We start from the raw sequence: 12,108 nt of genomic DNA, 5'->3' as shown, positions 1-12,108 counted from the left end.
AAAGTGAGTGATATGACTGCTTTCTGAGCCCAAAAATCAACGCGGGGTTTCAAATCAATACAAACTGGCGAACGTTGTGTTCAACCCCCCAGAGAATGCGCAAGCAGGCTCGAAGCTCCTCGTGCGACTTCGCCAGTCTGCCACCCACCTCCGGCGATATATTCTCTGGGGTCATTGGTGATAGGTCCATGATACGAAAGCATCCCACCCGAGAGTACCGGTTCTCCGCTTCTTCCAAAACTACAAGGCCATCTATTCTCGACCATTCCCTATTTCCAACCACCAGAAAGCTCAGACTGAATCCAGAATCTGGCTGCACTCTGGGATCGTCATTGTAGTCAAATGACACGAATGTTTGCAGAGCTTCTCCTGCGTCCCTGCCGTCGAATTCGTTCGGGTCGATCTCAATATACTGGATTGGCGGCAAGAGCAAGCCGCGAACATGGAGCTCAGCCGCTTTGACCTTGCCAAACGGGTTTCCAGGCGACGTTAGCTCGATTACACTGCCAAGAATTTCGAAGTCCTGATCCGGTCGCCACCCTTGGTGCTTCCGAACCCACCAACGTGTTTCGCCATCGTAAGATGCCCAGCTCCACGACGGTCCCGACGTCCCGCCAGAAACAGAGTAGTGTAGCTTCCTTGGGAGCCACATCAAACCGAATGGCAAGTCAGACTTCCACAAGCCACATATGTATCGATCCCCTAGGATCGATGCAAATTCCCTCGCTAGTGCAGATATAGCAGGCAGTCTGTCATCGCAGTATCGTAGCTTCCGGTTGGAGTATACCTTCACGAGGGCATACCAATTCCATAGAACCTTTTTGGTCTGAAAAGAGTCCTTCTTGCTTCGTACCATTGTCATGATATCTTCGAAATAATCGTCAGAGTAGATATCGTGGCCGTACCACGTACCAGCCAGCCAGCCATCACATTCTTGCGCTGGTGGCTCGCTACAATAGCATATCCAAGTCGTCTGGTCGTGTGCAAACTGGAGCCTACGTCCACAGAAGATCATCTCTTGCAGTGTCCAGGCCCTCTCATACCAGGGCTCTACGGGATTCGGCAGCACCGGCCTGAGTAGTACCGGTTTCTCGCACTTCTCACCACTCTCTTCCACTCGGAACCTGAAGGCGGGTTCGGGTTGTCTGTAGCAACGACCAACCAAGTCTTGTGTTGATATGCGGCTATGCAAAAACCGTTTTTGACATCTTCGGCCCAGGATGCCACAATCGTGAATGTCGCGTTCCGATAGATTTGCCCCATGATTTCCAGCTCTCTCGTTTTCCACGTATCGTCGTCTTGAAAGATACAGAGGGCATCGACCCAGAGAAACCGAAATCCCAGCTCTTGCGTTACCTTCACACTGTCCCTGATGGTAGGATCTAGATCTTGCGGGTCGATGCCGGAGAACAGGCATGTTTTACTGTCCTGTGTCAACATAGTATTTTGCACGGCGCTCCCCCCAGCAGTAGGAAAGCGCGACATAACGCTGTTTCATAGGCTCAGCAACATCGAGTAATCTGATTCTGCTTCTATCGGATACGTCGAGGACCAAGGACGGCATCGAATCTGGCAGATCGTTAATTCCACAGCTGTGCACTGTATCGCATTTTTTCAACCAGTTTCGGTACAGCTCCATCGATGCAGAATTTCCCGGATTCAAGTTTTTCGGTGCTCCCACGTAAGTTCGTTTTGAGTGCGCAAGATCACCTGGAACACATCTTAGCCAAGTTTCGCTGCGGCCGGTTTGAGATAGACTTTTCACCTGGACTTGCCAACGCCCACAACGTAGTCAACCAACTTATCATCGGCAGCTTCGCTTCTCTAGGCTCTCGATAAATTAAGGAACTGGCTGGTCCTCCAGGCAGAGCCAGAACCACGTCTATGCACACGCACCATTCCTCAACGAAATTAAACGTCGTGTACAGTAAGATGACTCGAACAAGCTCCTTCGGTTCAGGGGACTTCGTGGTGTGATTTTCTTTCTCGGAGACTCGCCACTGGATGGGACTTTGACTGAGACGCAAGAATTCCTTCTCCGGCTCTCTTCCAAGAGACTTGGCAAGGTCTCTTTTGTAAAGGATATCTGGCCACGACGACCGCCGCTGCCCATATTTATCCGGGTCGTACGGCAGTTTATTGCTTTCTTGTTCTATCATCTCCTCCAAGTCGATGAGTGCTAGCTTGTTTCGAATCATGGCCCAGACGCCGCGTGACCACGTACTTCTGTTGCTGTCGTGTCGATTTGGAACGAAGGGAGTCGATTCAACATCCGATCTTTATAGTGCGTAACAGTTTCGGGGATAGGTTTGAGTGTAAGATGCTTGCATTGTTCACAAGAATGGCCCTGCAGGTCTTCGCGCACCAGTTCGCGCTTCAAGCGCACTATTTCTTGGCCTAAGCGAGATGCTGCTGTGCTGCCCGTCTCACCTGTTATTACGTCCATTGTGGCGTTTGGATAGTTATCTGAAAAGTTGATTTTCGCAGCCTGGTAGAGAAAATAGTGTTTTGTTTGGGCCGGGTATGTGCGAAGCAGCTCCTGTCCTCCAAGTTAAGGCAGACATTTGTGGCGGTGCAGCACAGTTGCAACGAGGGGCCTGCAGGTCTACCGGTACATGTTTGCATTGTGCATCAGTCAATTAGCCAATAAGATCGTGCAGATCATTATCCTTGTATCAGATATACGAAGCGTCATCTCAGCCTATGAACATGTGGAGCATACCATTATTTTAGAATATTCCGTATAGGCCTATGACCGACGTATCATATTATGTTTCCAAGAACACGATAACTCAGCTGTCACGGATGGTGATTCGGAAGGACGCTATTGGGCGCGCTCCGTCAACTGCTACGAAAATTATCTTATACCTTCGGGCGTGCACAAAACAAATACAGACCAGCGTGGTTATAGTCTGTATGTGATCACAGGTATTTTCATGTCGCTTCAATTTATTTGTGGCCGTGGTAGACATGATAGTAATTAAGGTGGGCCATTCATAACATCCGTGATCTCTTCTACGAGAGACTCCTCAATCAAAACTCAAAGTGATCCTATGATATATTGAAATCTCTCTTTGGAAGCAACATTCGAAAGTTGTCCTCATGAGGGTGGCTCACCGTCACACGATGGGATCTGGAGCCTTCTTCATATTGCTCATCTTCGCAGTCCTCCTTCGTAAGGTGAAGCTGCCAAAAGCATTCACCCACCAGTTTGAAGCTCGTTTCGCTCCCTAAAGGCTCGCCATATCGAAGGAGATACGAAGCCACCCAGTAAGGGTCTTCAGTCGTCCAAGGACCTCCGAAATACACATCCCTACTGTCAGACAAGGTATGTCTATGGTTGCTATAGCCCGGGCTGACAACAATGTCGCCACACTGGGTGTGGCCAGGCCCGATGCCGACAATCAGTCTACTTTCACCTGGCATCCTAAGATCCGTTTGGCCGACCGAGGTGAAAAGCAAACGCCCAGTCATATTTGAGCAGATCTTTTCCCTGCTCTCCGGTGTCTGTAACATGCGCAGGTCCACCTGCCTCGTATAGCCAGGCAGGCTATGAATAGGCCTAAGATCTAGATAGTTTGTCAATTTAACAAGGCAACATTCATTCCTATGCTGTCCATGGGGCTCGGCTAACAACACCGACCCAAGAATGTGCCAGATTGTGAGGTCGGCATCTGGCCCGAGCATTTGAGAGAGCTCTAGGTGTTTTTCATTGCTCCATTGGACGAGCTTTTCCCACATTTCTGGAACCCATGAATCCAGGTCTAAGTCGTTTTTAGACGGAAATACCCCGATAATAGCGTCTACCGTGCCCTGGACCATGCCATGCAGTGTGGCTCGTTTATGACCGGAATGAGCCTCAACACTTCGCACTCGACATTGTCCTTGTAAGAACAAAGGTATTCGTGTTACTGGAAGCCTCCAATCCGGTACCCACGATGGAAGTCCATTTCTATCAACCCCGTCGGATCTTCGCAGAGCGTGGTCGACTAAACATCCCATCCAGGAAGAACCTTTCAATTCGTGAAGATACTCCCAAGCGAACTTCATGTAAAGCTCTTCGGTGGACTGCATATAGTCCACCTCAATCTTTCCCCTGTAATATATCTGTTGTGGAAGGTCCCGCACGGGTTTCCCTCCTGGTGCGTATAGGATCATATCTTCGGCAAAGCCTGCCAGTGCATAAATTCGATCATGGCCATTTGAGCATTCAGATCCGGAAAATGCGTTCAGAAGACCCATGAGGGTAGGTCTGTTGATATCATCTAAACCAAGGCCATGGGTCTTCCAAAGAGTAAACATGATTGTTACCATAGGTCGAGGGGCAATCCGCCCATGAGTGACCACGCGTTGATGTAAATAATCAAAGCAGCCTCTGTCTCTGGCAAAGAGGGGAACCATTCGAACCCAAGGCATTTCTACCGACCGACAGACCAAGAAAACGTTTGCATTAAGGAGCGCCTCTTGTATCACCCAACGTCGGCTCCACCAGGGCAGGGAGAACAAAATATCCGAGGCTTTTGAGACTTCAGCAGAACCATCGTGAGTGCGATGATTCTTGTACCGTGCATGCCGATCAATGATTTCAAGCGCCATGGACCCTTCTTCGGAATCACCAAGCCATATCAAGACAGAGGAAGCAGATCGAAAGACATCTGCCATGCGAGAGATCTGCCTAGCCTTGTCCTCGGGGTCATTCTGGTCGATACACACAGCATCTGCCCAAAGTCTGCGAATTTTTGTCGGCAGCCGGAATCTTGACAAAGCTTTGTGAAGACTTTCAGTGGCCATGGACACAGCAGTATCGTTCATGACTAAAGGCTTGGCGAGCAGTGGTTCTCCCCATGTGTATGATATGCACTCATAGGATCCTTGTGCACTGTCGGCCTCAAACCCGAGCGTAAGATCCCGCAGATTGCAGCGCAAAGGGGCGTCTATATCCAGTGAAGGCTGGAGCTCCAGGACGCGAGTATCTACCCCTGGTGACAAGGGAGTGTATTCAAAAACGGGCAGAGGCATTCTGAAATAGGAGCAAGACAACAGTCCAGCAACTGGTTCTTCCAATGAAGTATATGTTTATGAAATGCCACCGTGGACACAGATGGCAATGGATTTCGAACAAGATATTGCGCACGTCAATGGTTCACACAAGGTCCGCAAGAGCGGGGATACAATATAGCGATTCTTCGAAAAGTATCACATGATCATATGCACGTCGCCGGTTTGAGGGTGATTGCGTCCCGTTTCCCCTTTTCCGGGCCGATCAAGCGACTCCTAGATGCGTGAGACCCAGGAGCAGTATACGAGCGATATCTTCCAATTTACAAGTTTCGTCGCAGATACGACAAGGCAACTACATCCTCTGCTTCCCGAAACACTCCCAAGATTCCCATCTTCACAGTTCGAAGGGCGGAGAGAGTCGCATAATTAGCCAGTTATCGTTCACGTCGAGTATCGTGAAGGGAAGAATACATACATAGCTAACGCCGGTGGATTGCATGAAGTCAGTAGCACCCCCCCCCCCCCAAGCGGTGATGGCATAGACCGCAGTCATGGCTGCGCGCGTTAGAGAGTATCTACCATAACTCCTCAGATACATACGAGATCGACAGAGGCGCAAGGGCTGTCAGGGTTGCAACGCATTTTTGGCCTTGCGGCCCCGCAAATGGTAAGTCAGTAGTCTGGACGGGCCCGCGATGTGATAGCAGCGGAGGCGCAGTATACTGCTGAGTGGGGCCCTGATTCGGTAGTGCGCTGCTGATATCGTATAGAGGCCTGTTAAAAGTGCCGTCGTGCCTGTTGGCTGGTGGGTGTATCGGTGGATAACCCGTACATAAGAGCTCTTTCTTTCTTTACGTCGACCTCGGACTCTAGACGCAATTGCAGACTATGCTCTTCACCATCATCCTCGGCCTTGCAGTCATCGCGCTGCTCGCCGCCGCCATGACTGATGTTCGGGGCCTGTTCCGCGTGGTCCTGTTTGGGTCGGGCAACGGCGCGTCGAGTAGCGCCGCGGGCTATGACCCTGCCCGTGATATTCAATCATTGGCCGGCAAGGTCGTCCTGATCACGGGGGCGGCGGGTTTCCTCGGCCGCCAGACAGCAGTTGGGCTGGCCCGCGCGCATCTACATCGCGGACCTGCCTTGTGACGAAAAGGCCAAGGAAGCCTTGGCCCAGCAGATAGTCCAGGAGGCCTACGGAGATCACGGCGAAGCTGCCAAGCCTCGCACCGAGATTTGTTTTGTGGACTTGGACCTCTCGTCGTTGGATGCCGTCCGCGAATGCGCGGCCAACTTCGTTACCCGAGAAAAGCGGCTAGACATTCTGTTTTTGAATGCAGGTATTATCCGCGTCTCGGCTGCGACCACTAAGGAAGGCTACGAGGCTCATTTTGGTATTAACTATCTCGGCCACGCGCTTCTTGCTAGGCTGCTAACACCGTTGCTTCGACGTACTGCCGAGTAGCACGGCGCCGACGTGCGTGTGGTGGTTGTCTTAAGCGAGGGACAGCTGATGGCACCGACGAATGGCATTGACTTTGATTCTCTCAAGAGTGATGGTGCCAACATGGTAAGCTTCTGCTGGCATTGCTTCTATATTACGACACCAGATGGCTGACTGTGGGTCCTCATCTAGCACTACGCAAAACGGTACGGACAGAGTAAGGTGGCCCTGATCGGCTTGACGAAGGAGCTTTCTCGCGAGTGTCCCCAAGTCAGAGTCGCTGCGGTTCATCCTGGGAGGATATTGACGGGCATGGCTGAGTCGCTGCGGAATGAGAGTCTCTTGACTCGTCTGACTTTTCCTATTGCACCATTGTTCTGCGTCCCTGTAACCGTTGGGGTCAGGAACCACTTGTGGGCCGCCACGAGTACGGATGTAGTCACTGGCACGTACTACGAGCCTTTGGGAGTCCCTGGAAAGCTATCCTCTCACGCAAAGGACGAGGATCTTTTCAAGAGGTTTCACGAGTGGACCGACGACACCTTAAGTATAATCAAGCCCCTTCAGTAATTCAACGGAATAACGCAAGTATTGCATGTTTAACTATTCCATTTACTGCATGCCCATGGCATGATCCCTGGAGAAAACAATAGGTCATTCTCAAACTGCCGCCGCGAACATAGATGATCGTGGGATTGAACAAAATGCTTCGTATGTGGAAAACGTACAATAGCCGGGGCGCCTTCGGAGCTGTTCCTCGCGATATGTACATCCCGTTCCTCCTACCTCGGACCGGGTATTCGACGCTTACATGCGGTAACGTAGGAGAAGTAGGCGGATGGTAGATATCTTGAGATCAATTGGGCCGAATTGTCCGTATAGGCTACGTCCGATTCGTCGAAGCGACATTATGTCAACGCCAACTCAGAATGAAGAATGATCGGCAATCTTTTCAGGGAACCTCTATCACCGCAGTCACATTATCACAGAGGCACGCTGGTAGCGTCTATCATTTATGGTGGCAGTCTCAAGGAGGACTTCCATTGACTGTGCTTGGTTATATATATTCAACTAGGATTCCGCGCAGCTTGCGTTCACGGAACGAATATACAAGTAGGTGCGGCATAGATCCGGTAGTCGCACAGCCGCTGGTGTAGGGAGCTTAACTTGAGTCGACTATCGATTTACGCCGGTTAATACACAAGATAGTCTCTCGTCTATCTAGTGCCATGTCTGGAGGCGCACGGAGAGAAACACGAGACACATGATGAAGGATCCCAATGAGCAACATATTCATGACAAACCAACGGTACACGGACGCCGCGGCGGAACACGGGTTGGGCGCTGTCGTATCGAGATTTATTGCAGTCTATGCACTAGAAATAAGCATCGAGTGCCGCACGTAGGGCCGTTGATTGTCAGTGACGAACCGACAGGATGCCCCGGCGGGCCATGCAAGCGCGGGCCGCTCCAACATGCAGAACCGGGTTTCAGAGGGAACATGACCGAGAAAGCCCACTGCATTGAAGGCGGAATGGCCGAACAATCTCTCATTAACTAGAGGGCCGGTGCCTAGTCTGGATTCTATACTAGCGTAACGATGGCGCCGAAAACATAGACCAACCCAGGGCCCGTGGACGTGGGCGATGTGAGATTCGAGAAACGTCAATCCAATAATAATTATATTACCTGACCCATTTCCTTTTGTCAACTCCTCATGATCGTCATGTGCCAATTTCAGTGGTGAGAAATTGGCTCTGTTCCCAAATCAGATCTTGACCGGCACTAACTCATTGGCGCTCTGGGTCAACGGTCCTAGGTTCTTCCACCACAGGCCGGCCCCAACGAACAACAGGACGTAGTAGATCACCGACCACATGATCGACGGCTTGGACTTGGAATCCTCGTTCTCGTTGAGTGGCTCGACGCGTCCCCAGAAGCGAGGGAAGCCCATACAGTTGCAGAACGCATGCACGACAAAAATGGCTAGCAGGCTACCGGTACGGAGAAACAGGAAGGTGGCATATGCGCCGAACAAGGAAGTGTACGTTAGCTGGACCAACGAGCGCAGCACTGATACCGAGACTGGAACCTGGGGATGCGAGAGCCTGAACTCGTAGAAATGGTGCAAGTGTGCCAGACCGAATATGACTGGCGACAGGAAGATAGTCTTGGTCACTGAGGTTTGGGCCAAGAGCATCAAAGGCACCGATGCTGACCGGAAGAGCACCTCCTCCGTGAACGGGCCCTATAGCTGCAGGTCAGACGGCCACCAATACGAGATGTGCAAGTGCATGATACTTACAGCGACAATGTTACGCCACGTAGTCCATTCGTTGAACAGCTCAGAGACCGGCTGCAAGCTCAGCCAGTCACGCCAGGCGCCATGGACAATGAAGGTCTCATACAAGGGCCCCACGAACAGGATGGCCGTCAGCAGGAGCGACCTGGCCGCCTCGGCCAGGCCCACGGGCCAGTAGCCCATGGAGCGGAGCGCATCCGGCCTGGTTGCATGACCTTGGGAAGTGAGGATCACAAAGGTCGACACGGAGCAGAAGACGCATGTGAGGGTCACAGAGGTTATGCGGGCCCGGATGACAGAGGGCGCATCCCGGGAGAGGGTCCTGGACGGCCTGGTGGTGGACGACAGGTAAAACGGCAGGACGTAGACCAGCGTGTAGATCACCTCGGAAAAAGTCAATCAAGAGCACATGTCTTGGCCGGCGAGACGGCCTCGTGGATCACTTACAAGCAAGGCCGAGGCCGTACCGGTCGTGATTGGAGGGGGCTTGGCTGGAACGGGTCAGGACATAAACAAGAAACGCGTGCGACGGGGACTGACGCTTCTCGTGGCTGAAATAGCGGGACAGGTAGCCCGTGATGGAGGGCATCGTGAGAGACGGTGCAATTTCACGGACTGGTCCGTGAGGGGTGCGGAGGCGGGTGTTATGATCCAAAAACGAGATGAGAAGGCGAGATAGCCTCGTGTCGAAGCTGGAGTTGGTTGTTCACGTCCCAGTCCCAGGAATCAGGGCCCGGCAGTCTGGGCGAGCTCCGGGATGCCCGCGTGTGAAGAGTGGAGAAGGGTGGCTGCCAGATTCTAGCGTCCGAGATCGACTTTCTGCCGGGATATTAACGGTGCTGTTATTATTAATTCTTGGGCTAAGATGACGGCAATCATGGGATGTCAAGGCCGTCCGGCAACGTGGTCGACAGGCAGCCCGTTCGATAATGGAGAATGCTAAGTCAAGGGAGCTTGCAACCCTCTGACGGGTTGGCTCTGAAGCTCTTTAGGGCCAACCGCCGTAGTGGGTGACGTGACCTCAGCGCCTGATCTGACGATGTGATTGACAGGCGAGGCGTGGACAGGAGGCGCCTGCTTAAGCGCGAGCCGCTGTCAGGTTTCACAGCTCCAGAACAAAACAGACGCCGTCTGGAAGTAGTGGGCGAATGAGGACGTCAGCTCGGTCGAAAAGCAATGCCCATTGAAGCAACTTGTTCCAGCTGCGTCATGTCGTGAGCTTCAAGTTCATGTCCGTGCCGGGCTTGCGGGCTTGTGGGCTTGCGGGTCTTCCAGCAACAACTAGCTGGACTGGCTGGTCCGTGGCCTGGCCCCAGCTCCAAGTCAAAACCACAGTTGACTGGCCAATGCCCTCCGTTGAGACAACTGAAACCACGGTCTGAAAGTGCAAATTGTCGTGAATTCCGGCGACGTCCTCGTCAAAGTCTAAACTGTGCACATTGGATGAATCAATTGCCAAAGCATATGGCAGAAGCATGTGTCCAGAGGCCTCAGATCAACCTTGGGATGCCTTCCAGATTCACAACCCGCGGGCATCTTGCGGATCAACGACATGGATTGGGAGCTTTTATCCTGCATAAATAGCTAAAATAGTGCATAAACACGAAATTTACGCGGGGACTGCACCGCCATCGAATCCCCTCGCGAACCAAGCTGGCCTGGAAATTAAAAAGTGAGCAAAAAATCGTCAGCGTCGCTCCCAGCCGAGCCAATCAGCCAATCAACCCCTGTCGACCTGCTAGCCAGGCACTAGCGAGGGGGGGCCCTGGACGCGCAGGGCGCCCTGGGAACCGCTGCCGGACCGCACCTTTCCCTCTCGGACTGGCCTGGACGGATGCGTGCAGTACTGCTCCTATTCTATCCCTCGCTTCCAGTCGACAGGCCTTCACCGCTGGGGCTGCGAAACTCCAGATGGCCAGAGTTTCCCCCCAGTAAAGTGGTTGCAGGCAGGGGAATAGACGATCATATGGAGTCTATTGTACGATCTCATGGAGCCTCCCCCTTTGATACGTACATAGCCCCAAGGTCACGGCGATATGGCGCAGGCATTCCACGGGACAACGGTTCGGGGGGCCTGCCTACAGCTACGCGTAGTACCACGGTATTATGGTACTTGTCTAGCAGCTGTCTTCTAGGGGTAGTGAAGCCGTCGAGTGGCGCTTTGCGAGACAAAAAGAAGCTCTGGCTAACAGCCATTAGGGACGAATAGCTTTGGCCGGCCTGGCCTGCGATCTCACAGGTCACAACAAAGTCTGCACCTGCAACGCGTACCAGATTCTTCGCCGTCGGCTTGTCTGGCACGCTCATTTCAGCGTACAGCAGGCCTGCAGGAGGAGCTGCAGGCGGCTTGCATCCTCAGTGGGCTTCGGGCGCTGGTGAGCCTCTCAGCGTCGAACAACAGAGACCTCGGTGGGCCGGCCGTCCATCATTATTGAGGTGCTGCATGCAGCGCGATTCTTCAGAGCGGCACTAGCAGGTTGGCAGACGGTGGCAGTACCTAACACCCTCTCATCAAAACAGTGAGGCACGAATACATCGCAGAAACGACTAACAAACGACCAAACTGGGCCGGATGGTTTGCCCTGTCAGTCCAGTCGCGCGCCCGCTGGGGTCGTCTTGCCAGGTTCCACGCAAGCCACGGTAGTACCATTCCTCTCTCGTGGTTGGTACCCCAGAGCTCCTTGATCAATTTAGCTCATCTCTGGGCCTGCTCGATCGAACCCTGCTCCTCCGTTAGGTCGCATAGCTCAACAGGCGCCGTCGCTCTGGTTCCCAGCCAATCGTTCATGGGCCGTTGCTCAGGGTAATTCAAGAACCAGTATCCTCCCATCTCTTCTCTGGGCCTCGTTCTGGCCTTGTTCTGGTCGACCTCCTTCCCCCCCTTCGCCGGCCTTGTGTGAGGAGTGTAGTACATGACAAAGGGGGTTTGCCGTTCGCTTTCATCCAATCCTTTACTAGGCCTTCTATTGCCTCACACTCGTTCCAATTGCCCTCTGACCTTTTAATTCCGCAACGCCTATATCTGGTTATGCGGACTTGACCGGCAAACCTTGTCATCGCTCTCTCTGCTATACTTAGCTATAATAATTCCAACCTCCCCCAGCTCGCCTACCCTGCTGGAATCCTTTCCTCTCTTTTTGCTTCTTCCTCTTTCTTAGATTACACCTATATCTTAATACTCGACGGCACCGGGATTAACGGGATTCACGACACGGCTGACGGGACTGGACGAGAGCGCACGAGATCCTCCTGGACCACAGCGGCAAGAAGCAACAAGCGGGCTAGAGCAATCTTACGGCCAATCCATGAATTGGGCGTCTCTGGATCACGGCGTTTTCCGATTTGACCGGCATGGAAAGAC

The 12,108-nt window shown here is 52.6% G+C and overlaps 4 protein-coding genes across 4 annotated transcripts; 1 reads left to right on the top strand and 3 right to left on the bottom strand.

Annotated features, from left to right (window-relative positions):
- Nucleotides 1-49: 49 nt before the first annotated feature.
- On the bottom strand, nucleotides 50-1,440 carry JN550_008037 (uncharacterized protein; the record flags this gene model as incomplete). Its single annotated transcript, XM_049319954.1, has 2 exons — nucleotides 50-995; nucleotides 1,070-1,440. The coding sequence occupies 2 exons, from the start codon at nucleotides 1,438-1,440 to the stop codon at nucleotides 50-52; spliced, it is 1,317 nt and encodes a 438-aa protein (XP_049170104.1).
- A 1,611-nt stretch (nucleotides 1,441-3,051) lies between these two features.
- On the bottom strand, nucleotides 3,052-5,019 carry JN550_008036 (uncharacterized protein; the record flags this gene model as incomplete). Its single annotated transcript, XM_049319953.1, has 1 exon — nucleotides 3,052-5,019. One exon carries the CDS (start codon nucleotides 5,017-5,019, stop codon nucleotides 3,052-3,054), a length of 1,968 nt encoding a protein of 655 aa, XP_049170103.1.
- Nucleotides 5,020-5,889: 870 nt separating this feature from the next.
- JN550_008035 (uncharacterized protein) lies at nucleotides 5,890-7,015 on the top strand (the record flags this gene model as incomplete). Its single annotated transcript, XM_049319952.1, has 4 exons — nucleotides 5,890-6,105; nucleotides 6,158-6,441; nucleotides 6,502-6,571; nucleotides 6,638-7,015. The coding sequence occupies 4 exons, from the start codon at nucleotides 5,890-5,892 to the stop codon at nucleotides 7,013-7,015; spliced, it is 948 nt and encodes a 315-aa protein (XP_049170102.1).
- A 1,198-nt stretch (nucleotides 7,016-8,213) lies between these two features.
- On the bottom strand, nucleotides 8,214-9,336 carry JN550_008034 (uncharacterized protein; the record flags this gene model as incomplete). The annotated part of the gene is made up of 4 exons (XM_049319951.1): nucleotides 8,214-8,693; nucleotides 8,751-9,131; nucleotides 9,195-9,238; nucleotides 9,288-9,336. The coding sequence occupies 4 exons, from the start codon at nucleotides 9,334-9,336 to the stop codon at nucleotides 8,214-8,216; spliced, it is 954 nt and encodes a 317-aa protein (XP_049170101.1).
- Nucleotides 9,337-12,108: the final 2,772 nt, after the last annotated feature.

Source organism: Neoarthrinium moseri (assembly GCF_022829205.1).
Source record: "Neoarthrinium moseri strain CBS 164.80 chromosome Unknown scaffold32_Wmoseri_CBS_16480, whole genome shotgun sequence".
Lineage (NCBI taxonomy): Eukaryota > Fungi > Ascomycota > Sordariomycetes > Amphisphaeriales > Apiosporaceae > Neoarthrinium > Neoarthrinium moseri.
This window is presented reverse-complemented; position numbering and strand designations above follow the sequence as displayed.